Source organism: Oncorhynchus mykiss, chromosome 23, assembly GCF_057628025.1.
Source record: "Oncorhynchus mykiss isolate SJ-2025 chromosome 23, ASM5762802v1, whole genome shotgun sequence".
Taxonomy (NCBI): domain Eukaryota; kingdom Metazoa; phylum Chordata; class Actinopteri; order Salmoniformes; family Salmonidae; genus Oncorhynchus; species Oncorhynchus mykiss.
The window spans coordinates 62,242,760-62,261,225 of NC_143044.1; the positions used below are offsets into that span (position 1 = coordinate 62,242,760).

An 18,466-nucleotide genomic window follows, 5' to 3' on the forward strand; every position below is an offset into this window, starting at 1 on the left:
CTAGTTGAAACTATCCAGACTGTTCCTTCTGGCTACAATCCCTAGTTGAAACTATCCAGACTGTTCCTTCTGGCTACAATCCCTAGTTGAAACTATCCAGACTGTTCCTTCTGGCTACAATCCCTAGTTGAAACGATCCAGACTGTTCCTGCTGGTTTTGGCATATGACCCAAATGACACAGACAGAACATGTAATGGAATGGAGGAATTGTCTGATGGGTGGATTTCTGTAGAACAAACATGCATTTGAACTATATTGCAGTCAGTTTTATGATTTTTCAAAACATGTCCCAAGTTCTCTTGATCAGTATATCATCACAGAGTGGTGTCATTCTTTGTGTTCGACTCTTACCCATTTCTACGATCAATTAACTTTTTGTCAGGAGAAATCATTTTCAATACCTGGTTCAGCTCTCCATGAACTGAATATCACACCCGTTAGACTACTTCTCTCTCAGCAAGAAACCGCCTATTTGAATTCCAGGAGTAATTTAAAAAACCTGTCGGGACAACTTTGTTAGTTTTAATTAATTGCATATTTCCTGGAGATGAGAAGGAGGGAGAGAGAGAGAGAGGTGAAGACTGAGACGGAGTGCCATCTAAATGCAGAAATTAATTCCGTGACCTGAATCTCAGACACAACAATGTCCCAAATGGCACTCTATTCCCTATATAGTGCACTACTTTATACTACAGCCCTATTCCCTATATAGTGCACTACTTTATACTACAGCCCTATTCCCTATATAGTACACTACTTTATACTACAGCCCTATTCCCTATATAGTGCACTACTTTATAATACAGCCCTATTCCCTATATAGTGCACTACTCTATACTACAGCCCTATTCCCTATATAGTGCACTACTTTATAATACAGCCCTATTCCCTATATAGTGCACTACTTTATACTACAGCCCTATTCCCTATATAGTGCACTACTTTATAATACAGCCCTATTCCCTATATAGTGCACTACTTTATACTACAGCCCTATTCCCTATATAGTGCACTACTTTTGACCAGCGCCCAGGAATTTGGTAAAAAGTAGTGCACTATGTACGGAAAAGGGTCCCATTTGGGATGCAGGCACGGCTGGAGAGCATTTATTTTAATTAAACCTAGTGGATTATAATGGAGAGTGTGTGTGTGCTCAATGGCAACATATTCCCTATATCGTGCACTACTTTTAAATAGAGCCCTATGGGCCCTGGTCAAAAGTAGTGTACTATAAAGGGAATCGAGTTCCATTTGGGACACAGATTGAGGCAGGGACGGACTGGAACAGAACGGCCCACCGGGGTCTTCTTGATGTAAACTATTAAGTCATTCAGTATTCAGTAGTGTTCACAGCATGGATTAAACACTGTATTTCATACTGGACTCTCATGGAGCCATCAGATCTGACAGACACACCAACTACCATACACTGAGTGTACAAAACATCCATCAGATCTGACAGACACACCAAAGACCATACACTGAGTGTACAAAACATTAGGAACACCTGCTCTTTCTGTGACCAGGTGAATTATTCATACTGGACTCTCATGGAGCCATCAGATCTGACAGACACATCAAGTACTATACACTGAGTGTACAAAACATCCATCAGATCTGACAGACACACCAAGTACTATACACTGAGTGTACAAAACATTAGGAACACCTGCTCTTTCTGTGACCAGGTGAATCCAGGTGAAAGCCATGATCCCTTATTGATGTCACTTGTAAAACCACTTCAATCAGTGAAGATGAAGGGGAGGAGAAAGAAAGATTGAGACATTGATTATGTATTTGTGCCATTCAGAAGACAAAATATTTAAGTGTCTTTGAACAGGGTATGGTAGTAGGTGGTAGTAGGTGCCAGGCGCACCGGTTTGTGTCAAGAACTGCAACGCTGCTGGGTTTTTCACGCTCAACAGTTTCCTGTCTGTATCAAGATCGGTCCCTGGAAGGGTGGAATTACTAAATCAAATCAAATGTATTTATATAGCCCTTCGTACATCAGCTGATATCTCAAAGTGCTGTACAGAAACCCAGCCTAAAACCCCAAACAGCAAGCAATGCAGGTGTAGAAGCACGGTGGCTAGGAAAAACTCCCTAGAAAGGCCAAAACCTAGGAAGAAACCTAGAGAGGAACCAAGCTATGTGGGGTGGCCAGTCCTCTTCTGGCTGTGCCGGGTGGAGATTATAACAGAACATGGCCAAGATGTTGAAATGTTCATAAATGACCAGCATGGTCCAATAATAATAAGGCAGAACAGTTGAAACTGGTCGCTGTCTCGTTTAGATCAACCGACTACCGTGCTGCGTTGACTACACCGCATGTCCTTCACTGCTTATCAGTCGAGAGCCGTGCTTTCTTTTGTCGCAAGACTAACGAGGAGTTAGCTTATCTTTGGCTGACATTGTGCTAACGATGACACAACAGTGGTACTGTAGGCCTGATCACAGACAACGATGGTACGGTGGACGTCAGAGACCTGGCCGTGAGGTGCCAGGACAACAACCACTCCCTCAACGTGATCAAGACAAAGGAGATGATTGTGGACTACGGGAAAAGGAGGACCGAGCACTCCCCCCATTTTCATCGGGGAGGCAGGTAACCTAGTGGTTAGAGCGTTGGGCCAGTAACCGAAAGGCTGCTGGATTGAATCCCCGAGCTGACAAGGTAAAAATCTGCCGTTCTGCCCCTGAACAAGGTGATATAAATGTTCAATAAAAAATTGACTGGGAGCAGGTTGAGAACTTCAAGTTCCATGGTGTCCACATCACCAACAAACTATCATGCTCCAAACACACCAAGACAGTCGTAAAGAGGGCACGACAAAACCTATTCCCCCTCAGGTGACTGAAAAGATTTGGCATGGGTCCTCAGATCATCTAAAGGTCCTACAGCTGCACCATCGAGAGCACCTGTTGTATTCAGCATTTCACTGTAAGGTCTACTACAGCTGTTGTATTCAGCATTTCACAGTAAAGTCTACTACACCTGTTGTATTCAGCATTTCACTGTAAAGTCTACTACACCTGTTGTATTCGGGGGCATGTGGCAAATACGATTTGATTTGTGTGAAGTTAGTCACACCCTCTCTTAGTGAAGCTGACTTCTCCTTTCTGATTGGTCTGAAGGACTCTCTTGGCCCTGGGTTGCCACGTGGGGCTGGCTGATGAGCACGCTGTGGAGAAGGTGAAGAACCTCAAGCTCTCCGCCACGTGAGTCACTTTCCTCACTTCAGTCGGTCTGTACCATCTTATTACACAACAGTTAGCACCTACTGTATGTTCTCCAGCCTCTGCTGCTAGTCACTAAGATTGACATCTCTGCTCATAGCTATTTACGTTCTCCAAGTGCAATGTCAATGACTGCTAGTGTGTTGGATGTACTGGTACACATTTCAGTTTAAGTGCATATTTTGCCTTAGCTTGTGCCTTACCAAAAATGAGTCTTTTTCTGTTTTTAGCTAGTCCTTTACCAGATGGGTGTCTGTTTTATCCTAGTCCTTTACCAGATGGGTGTCTGTTTTAATGTTATAACCTAGTCCTTTATCAGATGGGTGTCTGTTTTAATGTTTTAACCTAGTCCTTTACCAGATGGGTGTCTGTTTTAATGTTTTATCCTAGTCCTTTACCAGATGGGTGTCTGTTTTAATGTTATAACCTAGTCCTTTACCAGATGGGTGTCTGTTTTATCCTAGTCCTTTACCAGATGGGTGTCTGTTTTATCCTAGTCCTTTACCAGATGGGTGTCTGTTTTATCCTAGTCCTTTACCAGATGGGTGTCTGTTTTATCCTAGTCCTTTATCAGATGGGTGTCTGTTTTAATGTTATAACCTAGTCCTTTACCAGATGGGTGTCTGTTTTAATGTTATAACCTAGTCCTTTACCAGATGGGTGTCTGTTTTAATGTTTTATCCTAGTCCTTTACCAGATGGGTGTCTGTTTTAATGTTTTAATCTAGTCCTTTATCAGATGGGTGTCTGTTTTATCCTAGTCCTTTATCAGATGGGTGTCTGTTTTAATGTTTTAATCTAGTCCTTTATCAGATGGGTGTCTGTTTTAATGTTTTATCCTAGTCCTTTACCAGATGGGTGTCTGTTTTAATGTTTTAATCTAGTCCTTTATCAGATGGGTGTCTGTTTTAATGTTTTAATCTAGTCCTTTATCAGATGGGTGTCTGTTTTAATGTTTTAATCTAGTCCTTTACCAGATGGGTGTCTGTTTTAATGTTTTAATCTAGTCCTTTTTCAGATGGGTGTTTGTTTTATCCTAATCCTTTACCAGATGGGTGTCTGTTTTAGTGTTTTATCCTAATCCTTTACCAGATGGGTGTCTGTTTTAGTGTTTGAATCTAGTCCTTTATCAGATGGGTGTCTGTTTTAATGTTTTAACCAAGTCCTTTATCAGATGGGTGTCTGTTTTAATGTTTTAACCTAGTCCTTTATCAGATGGGTGTCTGTTTTAATGTTATAACCTAGTCCTTTATCAGATGGGTGTCTGTTTTAACCTAGTCCTTTACCAGATGGGTGTCTGTTTTAATGTTATAATCTAGTCCTTTATCAGATTTGTGTCTGTTTTAACCTAGTCCTTTACCAGATGGGTGTCTGTTTTAATATTTGAACCTAGTCCTTCACCAGATGGGTAAACATTCTCACGCCAAACTATTTTTCTCCCATCCAACAGCGTCTCCCTAGACTAATGTTTTCTCTCTCTCTATGTGTCCATGCGTCCTCTCTGGTCCAGTTATGAGCTGTCTAGTGGCTACAAGCCTGCTCCCATGGACCTGGGGCACATCAAGCTGGCCTCTACCCAGGAGGCCATGGTGGACAAGCTGGCGGAGAACGCTCACAATGTGTGGGCCAGGGATCGCATACGCCAGGGCTGGACCTACGGCATCCAGCAGGTGTGTCACCCAAAGGTGTGTGTGTTTGTGTGTGGTGGTGGGGGTGGTGGTAGTGGTGGTGGGGGGTGGGGGGGGGGGGGGGGTGGTGGTGGTGGGGGGGGGGGGGGGGGCGTTGACCAGGGTGCTGAAACAGCTCAACAGCTGCCCAAAGAAAATTGTATGGGACCCTTGGCATCTTTAATGGGCCCACTACAGAGTTACTGATGGGCCCACTACAGAGGTTCTACTGGGCCCACTACAGAGGTTCTACTGGGCCCACTACAGAGGTGCTGATGGGCCCACTACAGAGTTACTGATGGGCCCACTACAGAGGTTCTACTGGGCCCACTACAGAGGTTCTACTGGGCCCACTACAGAGGTGCTGATGGGCCCACTACAGAGTTTCTACTGGGCCCACTACAGAGGTACTGATGGGCCCACTACAGAGGTACTGATGGGCCCACTACAGAGGTACTGATGGGCCCACTACAGAGATTCTACTGGGCCCACTACAGAGGTGCTGATAGGCCCACTACAGAGGTGCTGATGGGCCCACTACAGAGGTTCTACTGGGCCCACTACAGAGGTACTGATGGGCCCACTACAGAGATTCTACTGGGCCCACTACAGAGGTGCTGATAGGCCCACTACAGAGGTGCTGATGGGCCCACTACAGAGGTTCTACTGGGCCCACTACAGAGGTACTGATGGGCCCACTACAGAGGTACTGATGGGCCCACTACAGAGTTACTGATGGGCCCACTACAGAGGTACTGATGGGCCCACTACAGAGGTTCTACTGGGCCCACTACAGAGGTACTGATGGGCCCACTACAGAGATTCTACTGGGCCCACTACAGAGGTGCTGATAGGCCCACTACAGAGGTGCTGATGGGCCCACTACAGAGGTTCTACTGGGCCCACTACAGAGGTACTGATGGGCCCACTACAGAGGTGCTTATGGACCCACTACAGAGGTGCTGATGGGCCCACTACAGAGGTACTGATGGGCCCACTACAGAGGTTCTGATGGGCCCACTACAGAGGTACTGGTGGGCCCACTACAGAGGTACTGGTGGGCCCACTACAGAGGTGCTGATGGGCCCACTACAGAGGTACTGATGGGCCAACTACAGAGGTGCTGATGGGCCCACTACAGAGGTGCTTATGAGCCCACTACAGAGGTGCTGATGGGCCCACTACAGAGGTTCTGATGGGCCCACTACAGAGGTGCTTATGGACCCACTACAGAGGTGCTGATGGGCCCACTACAGAGGTTCTGCTGGGCCCACTACAGAGGTGCTACTGGGCCCACTACAGAGGTACTGATGGGCCCACTACAGAGGTTCTGCTGGGCCCACTACAGAGGTACTGATGGGCCCACTACAGAGGTACTGATGGGCCCACTACAGAGGTGCTGCTGTAGCTAGAACTATCACCACTGGGAGGTGCGAGTCTGGAGTTTTCCTGATCTGCCTGTCAGCTCAAGTTAACCTTAGCTTAGTACATACTAATGACTAGACTACAGACTACAGACTATACTACAGGGTGGAGAGTGGTGGGTGGAGGGAGAGGGCTAGGAGAGGGGATGACTGGTAGGGCTTCTACATGGAGGAAGGAGAGGGGATGACTGGTAGGAAGGAGAGGGGATGATTGGTAGGGCTGCTACATGGAGGAAGGAGAGGGGATGACTGGTAGGAAGGAGAGGGGATAACTGGTAGGAAGGAGAGGGGATGACTGGTAGGACTGCTACATGGAGGAAGGAGAGGGGATGACTGGTAGGGCTGCTACATGGATGAAGGAGAGGGGATGACTGGTAGGAAGGAGATGGAATTACTGGTAGGAAGGAGATGGGATTACTGGTAGGAAGGAGATGGGATTACTGGTAGGAAATAGAGGGGATGACTGGTAGGAAGGAGTGTGGATGGCTGGAAGGAAGGAGAGGGGATGACTGGTAGGAATGAGAGGGGATGACTGGTAGGAAGGAGAGGGGATGACTGGTAGGAAGGAGAGGGGATGACTGGTATGAAGGAGATGGGATTACTGGTAGGAAGGAGATGGGATGACTGGTATGAAGGAGATGGGATGACTGGTAGGAAGGAGATGGGATGAGTGGTAGGAAGGAGAGGGGATGACTGGTAGGAAGGAGATGGGATGACTGGTAGGAAGGAGATGGGATGACTGGTAGGACTGCTACATGGAGGAAGGATAGGGGATGACTGGTAGTAAGGATAGGGATGACTGGTAGGAAGGAGAGGGGATGACTGGTAGGAAGGAGAGGGGATGACTGGTAGGAAGGAGAGGGGATGACTGGTAGGAAGGAAAGGGGATGACTGGTAGGACTGCTACATGGAGGAAGGAGAGGGGATGACTGGTAGGAATGAGAGGGGATGACTGGTAGGACGGATATGGGATGACTGGTAGGAAGGAGAGGGGATGACTGGTAGGAAGGAGAGGGGAGGACTGGTAGGAAGGAGAGGGGATGACTGGTAGGACGGATATGGGATGACTGGTAGGACTGCTACATGGAGGAAGGAGAGGGGATGACTGGTAGGAAGGAGAGGGGATGGCTGGTAGGAAGGAGAGGGGATGACTGGTAGGAAGGAGAGGGGATGACTGGTAGGAAGGAGAGGGGATGACTGGTAGGAAGGAGAGGGGGTGACTGGTAGGAAGGAGAGGGGATGACTGGTAGGAAGGAGAGGGGATGACTGGTAGGAAGGTGAGGGGATGACTGGTAGGACTGCTACATGGAGGAAGGATAGGGGATGACTGGTAGGAAGGAGAGGGGATGACTGGTAGGAAGGAGAGGGGATGACTGGTAGGAAGGAGAGGGGATGACTGGTAGGAAGGAAAGGGGATGACTGGTAGGACTGCTACATAGAGGAAGGAGAGGGGATGACTGGTAGAAATGAGAGGGGATGACTGGTAGGAAGGAGAGGGAATGACTGGTAGGAAGGAGAGGGGATGACTGGTAGGAAGGATATGGGATGACTGGTAGGACTGCTACATGGAGGAAGGAGAGGGGATGACTGGTAGGAAGTAGAGGGGATGGCTGGTAGGAAGGAGAGGGGATGACTGCTAGGATGGAGAGGGGATGACTGGTAGGACTGCTACATGGAGGAAGGAGAGGGGATGACTGGTAGGAAGGAGAGGGGATGGCTGGTAGGAAGGAGAGGGTATGACTGGTAGGACTGCTACATGGAGGAAGGAGAGGGGATGACTGGTAGGAAGGAGAGGGGATGACTGGTAGGAAGGAGTGTGGATGGCTGGAAGGAAGGAGATGGGATGACTGGTAGGAAGGAGAGGGGATGACTGGTAGGAAGGAGTGTGGATGGCTGGAAGGAAGGAGATGGGATGACTGGAAGGAAGGAGAGGGGATGATTGGTAGGAAGGAGTGTGGATGGCTGGAAGGAAGGAGTGTGGATGGCTGTTAGGAAGGAGATGGGATGACTGGTAGGACTGCTACATGGAGGAAGGAGAGGGGGTGACTGGTAGGAAGGAGAGGGTATGACTTGTAGGACTGCTACATGGAGGAAGGAGAGGGGATGACTGGTAGGAATGAGAGGGGATGACTGGTAGGACGGATATGGGATGACTGGTAGGAAGGAGAGGGGATGACTGGTAGGAAGGAGAGGGGAGGACTGGTAGGAAGGAGAGGGGATGACTGGTAGGACGGATATGGGATGACTGGTAGGACTGCTACATGGAGGAAGGAGAGGGGATGACTGGTAGGAAGGAGAGGGGATGGCTGGTAGGAAGGAGAGGGGATGACTGGTAGGAAGGAGAGGGGATGACTGGTAGGAAGGAGAGGGGATGACTGGTAGGAAGGAGAGGGGGTGACTGGTAGGAAGGAGAGGGGATGACTGGTAGGAAGGAGAGGGGATGACTGGTAGGAAGGTGAGGGGATGACTGGTAGGACTGCTACATGGAGGAAGGATAGGGGATGACTGGTAGGAAGGAGAGGGGATGACTGGTAGGAAGGAGAGGGGATGACTGGTAGGAAGGAGAGGGGATGACTGGTAGGAAGGAAAGGGGATGACTGGTAGGACTGCTACATAGAGGAAGGAGAGGGGATGACTGGTAGAAATGAGAGGGGATGACTGGTAGGAAGGAGAGGGAATGACTGGTAGGAAGGAGAGGGGATGACTGGTAGGAAGGATATGGGATGACTGGTAGGACTGCTACATGGAGGAAGGAGAGGGGATGACTGGTAGGAAGTAGAGGGGATGGCTGGTAGGAAGGAGAGGGGATGACTGCTAGGATGGAGAGGGGATGACTGGTAGGACTGCTACATGGAGGAAGGAGAGGGGATGACTGGTAGGAAGGAGAGGGGATGGCTGGTAGGAAGGAGAGGGTATGACTGGTAGGACTGCTACATGGAGGAAGGAGAGGGGATGACTGGTAGGAAGGAGAGGGGATGACTGGTAGGAAGGAGTGTGGATGGCTGGAAGGAAGGAGATGGGATGACTGGTAGGAAGGAGAGGGGATGACTGGTAGGAAGGAGTGTGGATGGCTGGAAGGAAGGAGATGGGATGACTGGAAGGAAGGAGAGGGGATGATTGGTAGGAAGGAGTGTGGATGGCTGGAAGGAAGGAGTGTGGATGGCTGTTAGGAAGGAGATGGGATGACTGGTAGGACTGCTACATGGAGGAAGGAGAGGGGGTGACTGGTAGGAAGGAGAGGGTATGACTTGTAGGACTGCTACATGGAGGAAGGAGAGGGGATGACTGGTAGGAAGGAGATGGGATGACTGGTAGGAAAGAGATGGGATGACTGGTAGGAAGGATAGGGGATGACTGGTAGGAAGGTAGTGTGTTATGAAGTCCTCCTCTTCTTTAGGTTAGTGTGTTTATGAAGTCCTAACTCCTCTTCTTTAGTTCAGTGTGTTGATGAAGTCCTAACTTCTCTTCTTTAGTTCAGTGTGTTTATGAAGTCCTAACTCCTCTTCTTTAGTTCAATGTGTTTATGAAGTCCTCCTCTTCTTTAGGTTAGTGTGTTTATGAAGTCCTAACTCCTCTTCTTTAGTTCAGTGTGTTGATGAAGTCCTAACTTCTCTTCTTTAGTTCAGTGTGTTTATGAAGTCCTAACTCCTCTTCTTTAGTTCAGTGTGTTTATGAAGTCCTCCTCTTCTTTAGTTCAGTGTGTTTATGAAGTCCTAACTCCTCTTCTTTAGTTCAGTGTGTTTATGAAGTCCTCCTCTTCTTTAGTTCAGTGTGTTTATGAAGTCCTAACTCCTCTTCTTTAGTTCAGTGTGTTTATGAAGTCCTAACTTCTCTTCTTTAGTTCAGTGTGTTTATAAAGTCCTCCTCTTCTTTAGTTCAGTGTGTTTATGAAGTCCTCCTCTTCTTTAGTTCAGTGTGTTTATGAAGTCCTCCTCTTCTTTAGTTCAGTGTGTTGATGAAGTCCTAACTCCTCTTCTTTAGTTCAGTGTGTTGATGAAGTCCTAACTCCTCTTCTTTAGTTCAGTTTGTTTATGAAGTCCTCCTCTTCTTTAGTTCAGTGTGTTGATGAAGTCCTAACTCCTCTTCTTTAGTTCAGTGTGTTTATGAAGTCCTAACTCCTCTTCTTTAGTTCAGTGTGTTTATGAAGTCCTCCTCTTCTTTAGTTCAGTGTGTTGATGAAGTCCTAACTCCTCTTCTTTAGTTCAGTGTGTTTATAAAGTCCTAACTTCTCTTCTTTAGTTCAGTGTGTTTATGAAGTCCTAACTCATCTTCTTTAGTTCAGTGTGTTGATGAAGTCCTAACTCCTCTTCTTTAGGTCAGTGTGTTTATGAAGTCCTCCTCTTCTTTAGTTCAGTGTGTTTATGAAGTCCTCCTCTTCTTTAGTTCAGTGTGTTTATGAAGTCCTAACTCCTCTTCTTTAGTTCAGTGTGTTTATGAAGTCCTCCTCTTCTTTAGGTCAGTGTGTTGATGAAGTCCTAACTCCTCTTCTTTAGTTCAGTGTGTTTATGAAGTCCTAACTCCTCTTCTTTAGTTCAGTGTGTTTATGAAGTCCTCCTCTTCTTTAGTTCAGTGTGTTTATGAAGTCCTAACTCATCTTCTTTAGTTCAGTGTGTTTCTGAAGTCCTAACTCCTCTTCTTTAGTTCAGTGTGTTTATGAAGTCCTAACTCATCTTCTTTAGTTCAGTGTGTTTATAAAGTCCTAACTCCTCTTCTTTAGTTCAGTGTGTTGATGAAGTCCTAACTTCTCTTCTTTAGTTCAGTTTGTTTATGAAGTCCTAACTCCTCTTCTTTAGTTCAGTGTGTTTATGAAGTCCTCCTCTTCTTTAGTTCAGTGTGTTGATGAAGTCCTAACTCCTCTTCTTTAGTTCAGTGTGTTTATGAAGTCCTAACTTCTCTTCTTTAGTTCAGTGTGTTTATGAAGTCCTAACTCCTCTTCTTTAGTTCAGTGTGTTTATGAAGTCCTCCTCTTCTTTAGTTCAGTGTGTTGATGAAGTCCTAACTCCTCTTCTTTAGTTCAGTGTGTTTATGAAGTCCTAACTCCTCTTCTTTAGTTCAGTGTGTTTATGAAGTCCTCCTCTTCTTTAGGTCAGTGTGTTTATGAAGTCCTAACTCCTCTTCTTTAGTTCAGTGTGTTTATGAAGTCCTAACTCCTCTTCTTTAGTTCAGGGTGTTTATGAAGTCCTCCTCTTCTTTAGTTCAGTGTGTTTATGAAGTCCTAACTCCTCTTCTTTAGTTCAGTGTGTTTATGAAGTCCTCCTCTTCTTTAGTTCAGTGTGTTTATAAAGTCCTCCTCTTCTTTAGTTCAATGTGTTTATGAAGTCCTAACTATCTCCCCCTTCCTTGTGAAGGATGTGAAGAATCGTAGGAACCCCCGCTTGGTTCCGTACACTCTGCTGGACGAGAGGACCAAGAAGTCCAACAAGGACAGTCTGAGGGAGGCTGTCCGCACCCTGCTGGGGTACGGATACAACCTGGAGGCTCCGGATCAGGACCATGGTACAGTCAAAGCATACACACACCCCTCACCTCCTTTATGGTTCAGTCCAAACACTACCTCACACACCCCTCACCTCCTTTATGGTTCAGTCCAAACACTACCTCACATACCCCTCACCTCCTTTATGGTTCAGTCCAAACACTACCTCACACACCCCTCACCTCCTTTATGGTTCAGTCCAAACTCTACCTCACACCCCCCTCACCTCCTTTATGGTTCAGTCCAAACTCTACCTCACACACCCCTTACCTCCTTTATGGTTCAGTCCAAACACTACCTCACACACCCCTCACCTCCTTTATGGTTCAGTCCAAACACTACCTCACACACCCCTCACCTCCTTTATGGTTCAGTCCAAACTCTACCTCACACACCCCTCACCTCCTTTATGGTTCAGTCCAAACTCTACCTCACCTCCCTCCACATCAGAGACCTGGGTTAAATCCACTACCCCTGACAGTGACAATACCCTCCTACTCTCCCTCATTCATCAGAGACCTGGGTTAAATCCACTACCCCTGACAGTGACAATACCCTCCTACTCTCCCTCATTCATCAGAGACCTGGGTTAAATCCACTACCCCTGACAGTGACAATACCCTCCTACTCTCCCTCATTCATCAGAGACCTGGGTTAAATCCACTACCCCTGACAGAGACAATACCCTCCTACTCTCCCTCATTCATCAGAGACCTGGGTTAAATCCACTATTCCTGACAGAGACAATACCCTCCTACTCTCCCTCATTCATCAGAGACCTGGGTTAAATCCACTATTCCTGACAGAGACGATACCCTCCTACTCTCCCTCCACATCAGAGACCTGGATTAAATCCACTACCCCTGACAGAGACAATACCCTCCTACTCTCCCTCATTCATCAGTGACCAACATCACATAAAACCACACAGAGTCTCTTATATAAGCCCAATGACGAGTTGACCCACTAGTCTGTTCAGAGGGGCTTTTATGACGCACAGGGAGATGTCTGTTTCCTCGTGACATGATTGTATTTACTGTTCTATTGCAGGAGCATGCAGCAGTTGTCTGTGTAAACACCCAGACATAGATCATTTTAATATAGCTTTTACTGTGGCGCTAGCTGTGGCGCTAGCTGTGGAGATAGCCGTGATGCTAGCTGTGGAGATAGCTGTGATGCTAGCTGTGGAGATAGTTGTGGCGATAGCTGTGGAGATAGCTGTGGCGCTAGCTGTGGAGATAGTTGTGGCGATAGCTGTGGAGATAGCTGTGGTGCTAGCTGTGGAGATAGCCGTGATGCTAGCTGTGGAGATAGCTGTGTTGCTAGCTGTGGAGATAGCTGTGGCGCTAGCTGTGGAGATAGCTGTGGCGCTAGCTGTGGAGATAGTTGTGGCGCTAGCTGTGGAGATAGCTGTGGAACCTGGCTATTGCTAGCTAGTTTTAGTACCCTTTAAGACACATAGTTTTAGTTGATGGGGATATCCAGGGTGGATTTGTTTTGAGAAATGATCACACTGATTAACCAACCTACAACAGGTAGTGTATTAATGTCAGAGTATAGTATAGGATATTACACTACACTGGTAGTAGTCAAAGCCGTCAACACGTAGATAAAGAGCTCCAGTTGTTGATCAACCCAGTTGTTTCAGCAGACATCAGTAACATGTTATCTGGCCCTGTTGTTTCAGCAGACATCAGTAACATGTTATCTGGCCCTGTTGTTTCAGCAGACATCAGTAACATGTTATCTGGCCCTGTTGTTTCAGCAGACATCAGTAACATGTTATCTGGCCCTGTTGTTTCAACAGACATCAGTAACATGTTTTCTGGCCCTGTTGTTTCAGCAGACATCAGTAACATGTTATCTGGCCCTGTTGTTTCAGCAGACATCAAAAACATGTTGTCTGGCCCTGTTGTTTCAGCAGACATCAAAAACATGTTGTCTGGCCCTGTTGTTTCAGCAGACATCAGTAACATGTTGTCTGGCCCTGTTGTTTCAGCAGACATCAAAAACATGTTGTCTGGCCCTGTTGTTTCAGCAGACATCAGTAACATGTTGTCTGGCCCTGTTGTTTCAGCAGCCAGAGCAGACACCAGTAACATGTTATCTGGCCCTGTTGTTTCAGCAGACATCAGTAACATGTTATCTGGCCCTGTTGTTTCAGCAGCCAGAGCAGACATCAGTACCATGTTGTCTGGCCCTGTTGTTTCAGCAGACATCAGTAACATGTTGTGTGGCCCTGTTGTTTCAGCAGACATCAGTAACATGTTGTCTGGCCCTGTTGTTTCAGCAGACATCAGTAACATGTTGTCTGGCCCTGTTGTTCCAGCAGACATCAGTAACATGTTGTCTGGCCCTGTTGTTTCAGCAGACAGAGCAGACATCAGTAACATGTTATCTGGCCCTGTTGTTTCAGCAGACATCAGTAACATGTTATCTGGCCCTGTTGTTTCAGCAGACATCAGTAACATGTTATCTGGCCCTGTTGTTTCAGCAGACATCAGTAACATGTTGTCTGGCCCTGTTGTTTCAGCAGACATCAGTAACATGTTGTCTGGCCCTGTTGTTTCAGCAGACATCAGTAACATGTTGTCTTTCCCTGTTGTTTCAGCAGACATCAGTAACATGTTATCTGGTCCTGTTGTTTCAGCAGACATCAGTAACATGTTGTGTGGCCCTGTTGTTTCAGCAGACATCAGTAACATGTTGTCTGGCCCTGTTGTTTCAGCAGACATCAGTAACATGTTATCTGGCCCTGTTGTTTCAGCAGACATCAGTAACATGTTGTCTGGCCCTGTTGTTTCAGCAGACATCAGTAACATGTTGTCTGGCCCTGTTGTTTCAGCAGACATCAGTAACATGTTATCTGGCCCTGTTGTTTCAGCAGACATCAGTAACATGTTGTCTGGCCCTGTTGTTTCAGCAGACATCAGTAACATGTTATCTGGCCCTGTTGTTTCAGCAGACATCAGTAACATGTTATCTGGCCCTGTTGTTTCAGCAGACACCAGTAACATGTTGTCTGGCCCTGTTGTTTCAGCAGCCAGAGCAGACATCAGTAACATGTTGTCTGGCCCTGTTGTTTCAGCAGCCAGAGCAGACATCAGTAACATGTTATCTGGTCCTGTTGTTTCAGCAGACATCAGTAACATGTTATCTGGTCCTGTTGTTTCAGCAGACATCAGTAACATGTTGTCTGGCCCTGTTGTTTCAGCAGCCAGAGCAGACATCAGTAACATGTTGTCTGGCCCTGTTGTTTCAGCAGACATCAGTAACATGTTGTCTGGCCCTGTTGTTTCAGCAGACATCAGTAACATGTTATCTGGCCCTGTTGTTTCAGCAGACATCAGTAACATGTTATCTGGCCCTGTTGTTTCAGCAGACAGAGCAGACATCAGTAACATGTTGTCTGGCCCTGTTGTTCCAGCAGACATCAGTAACATGTTATCTGGTCCTGTTGTTTCAGCAGACATCAGTAACATGTTATCTGACCCTGTTGTTTCAGCAGACATCAGTAACATGTTGTCTGGCCCTGTTGTTTCAGCAGACATCAGTAACATGTTATCTGGCCCTGTTGTTTCAGCAGACATCAGTAACATGTTATCTGGCCCTGTTGTTTCAGCAGACATCAGTAACATGTTATCTGGCCCTGTTGTTTCAGCAGACATCAGTAACATGTTATCTGGTCCTGTTGTTTCAGCAGACATCAGTAACATGTTATCTGACCCTGTTGTTTCAGCAGACATCAGTAACATGTTATCTGACCCTGTTGTTTCAGCAGACATCAGTAACATGTTGTCTGGCCCTGTTGTTTCAGCAGACATCAGTAACATGTTATCTGGCCCTGTTGTTTCAGCAGACATCAGTAACATGTTATCTGGCCCTGTTGTTTCAGCAGACATCAGTAACATGTTATCTGGCCCTGTTGTTTCAGCAGACATCAGTAACATGTTATCTGGCCCTGTTGTTTCAGCAGACATCAGTAACATGTTGTCTGGCCCTGTTGTTTCAGCAGCCAGAGCAGACATCAGTAACATGTTATCTGACCCTGTTGTTTCAGCAGACATCAGTAACATGTTACCTGGCCCTGTTGTTTCAGCAGACATCAGTAACATGTTATCTGGCCCTGTTGTTTCAGCAGACATCAGTAACATGTTATCTGGCCCTGTTGTTTCAGCAGACATCAGTAACATGTTATCTGGCCCTGTTGTTTCAGCAGACATCAGTAACATGTTGTCTGGCCCTGTTGTTTCAGCAGACATCAGTAACATGTTGTCTGGCCCTGTTGTTTCAGCAGACATCAGTAACATGTTATCTGACCCTGTTGTTTCAGCAGCCAGAGCAGACACCAGTAACATGTTATCTGGCCCTGTTGTTTCAGCAGCCAGAGCAGATACCAGTAACATGTTATCTGGCCCTGTTGTTTCAGCAGCCAGAGCAGACATCAGTAACATGTTATCTGGCCCTATGGTTCCAGCAGCCAGAGCAGACATCAGTAACATGTTATCTGGCCCTATGGTTCCAGCAGACATCAGTAACATGTTATCTGACCCTGTTGTTTCAGCAGCCAGAGCAGACACCAGTAACATGTTGTCTGGCCCTGTTGTTTCAGCAGACACCAGTAACATGTTATCTGACCCTGTTGTTTCAGCAGCCAGAGCAGACATCAGTAACATGTTGTCTGGCCCTGTTGTTTCAGCAGCCAGAGCAGACATCAGTAACATGTCTGCTGAGCGGTTCCGTATCTTCCGAGCTGAGAAGACGTACAGTGTGAACGCTGGGAAGTGGTACTTTGAGTTTGAGGTGCTGACGTCAGGCGAGATGAGGGTCGGCTGGGCACGGCCTGGCTGTCTACCGGACCAGGAGCTGGGCTCTGACCAACACGCCTTCGTCTTCGACGGGTTCAAGGTGAGTCAGGAACTCCCACACACCTTTACTGATTATCGTTATTTGAGGTTTATTAAAATATATGTTTCAACATGTAGAAGAAGGTTACAACGTCTAGACCTTCACAAGTGTTCACAGAACTATCAGAGCTGACATGTCTAGAGTCGGTCAGTATAAATGAAAAGCGGACATGTCTAGAGTCGGTCAGTATAAATGAAAAGCTGACATGTCTAGAGTCGGTCAGTATAAATGAAAAGCTGACATGTCTAGAGTCGGTCAGTATAAATGAGAAGCTGACATGTCTAGAGTCAGTCAGTATAAATGAAAAGCTGACATGTCTAGAGTCAGTCAGTATAAATGAGAAGCTGACATGTCTAGAGTCGGTCAGTATAAATGAGAAGCTGACATGTCTAGAGTCGGTCAGTATAAATGAGAAGCTGACATGTCTAGAGTCAGTCAGTATAAATGAGAAGCTGACATGTCTAGAGTCGGTCAGTATAAATGAGAAGCTGACATGTCTAGAGTCGGTCAGTATAAATGAAAAGCTGACATGTCTAGAGTCAGTCAGTATAAATGAGAAGCTGACATGTCTAGAGTCGGTCAGTATAAATGAGAAGCTGACATGTCTAGAGTCGGTCAGTATAAATGAAAAGCTGACATGTCTAGAGTCAGTCAGTATAAATGAGAAGCTGACATGTCTAGAGTCGGTCAGTATAAATGAGAAGCTGACATGTCTAGAGTCAGTCAGTATAAATGAAAAGCTGACATATCTAGAGTCGGTCAGTATAATATGCCTACCTACGAGTTCAAATATGCTTACTAACAAGTCATATAAGATGTTGCACGGACTCACTCTGTGTACAATAATAGTGTTTAACCTGATAGTTGAATGACTTCCTGATCTCTGTACTTCACACACAATTATCAGTCGCACAGTGAATTTCAAACACAGATTCAACCACGAAGACCAGGGAGGTTTTTCCAATGCCTCACTATTGGTAGATGGGTAAAAAATATAAAAATCTGACATTGAATACCCTTTGAGCAGGGTGAAGTTATTAATTACACTTTGGATGTGGTATCAAAACACCCAGTCACTGGAGCTCAGCACAAGCAAAATCCTAGAGGAAAACCTGGTTCAGTCTGCTTTCCACCAGACACTGGGAGATGAATTCACATTTCAGCAGGACGATAACCTATGTTCCTGAGAGGACCCGGGTTACAGTTTTGGCTTAAATCTACGTGAAAAGAGCTTGAAGAATTTTGAAAAGAAAAGAATAATAGGAAAATGTTGCACAATTCAGGTGTGGAAAGATCTTAGAGAATTACCCAGAAAGACTCACAGCTGTAATCGCTCTTAGAGAATTACCCAGAAAGACTCACAAGTGTAATCGCTCTTAGAGAATTACCCAGAAAGACTCACAAGTGTAATCGCTCTTAGAGAATTACCCAGAAAGACTCACAAGTGTAATCGCTCTTAGAGAATTACCCACTCACAGTTGTAATTGCTGCCAAAGGTGCTTCTACAAAGTATTGACTCAGGGGTGTGAATACTTAGTCAGCAGGACACCTCTCGACAACTTCCCGCGAAATTGGAGGGCTGCAATTCAAAAAAATAATCATAAACATTAAGGATATTAAACATCTAGGTACATACAAGTGTCTTATATTGGTTAAAAGCTTAATTAATCTAACTGCATTGTCCGATTTACAATAGGCTTTACAGCGAAAGCCATGCGATTGTTTGAGGACGGAGCCTCACATCAAAACCAGTA

The 18,466-nt window shown here is 46.1% G+C and overlaps 1 protein-coding gene across 9 annotated transcripts in view; it reads left to right on the plus strand.

The window, feature by feature from the left end:
* ryr2a (ryanodine receptor 2a (cardiac)) overlaps nt 1–18,466 on the plus strand; it is a 368,722-nt gene that overhangs the window by 86,163 nt on the left and 264,093 nt on the right. For 6 of the 9 annotated variants that reach the window (XR_016491186.1, XR_016491187.1, XM_090217869.1 and 3 more), the window contains 4 exons: nt 3,137–3,220; nt 4,748–4,922; nt 11,677–11,824; nt 16,504–16,712. Coding sequence is in view for 7 of the 9 variants with exons in the window: in XM_090217869.1 (XP_090073995.1) it covers nt 3,137–3,220; nt 4,748–4,922; nt 11,677–11,824; nt 16,504–16,712 (616 nt within the window). In the remaining 2 variants the exon portion in view is untranslated. The remainder of the gene's footprint in view (nt 1–3,136; nt 3,221–4,747; nt 4,923–11,676; nt 11,825–16,503; nt 16,713–18,466) is intronic. The other 3 variants (XM_090217870.1, XM_090217871.1, XM_090217872.1) reach the window with 3 other exon arrangements.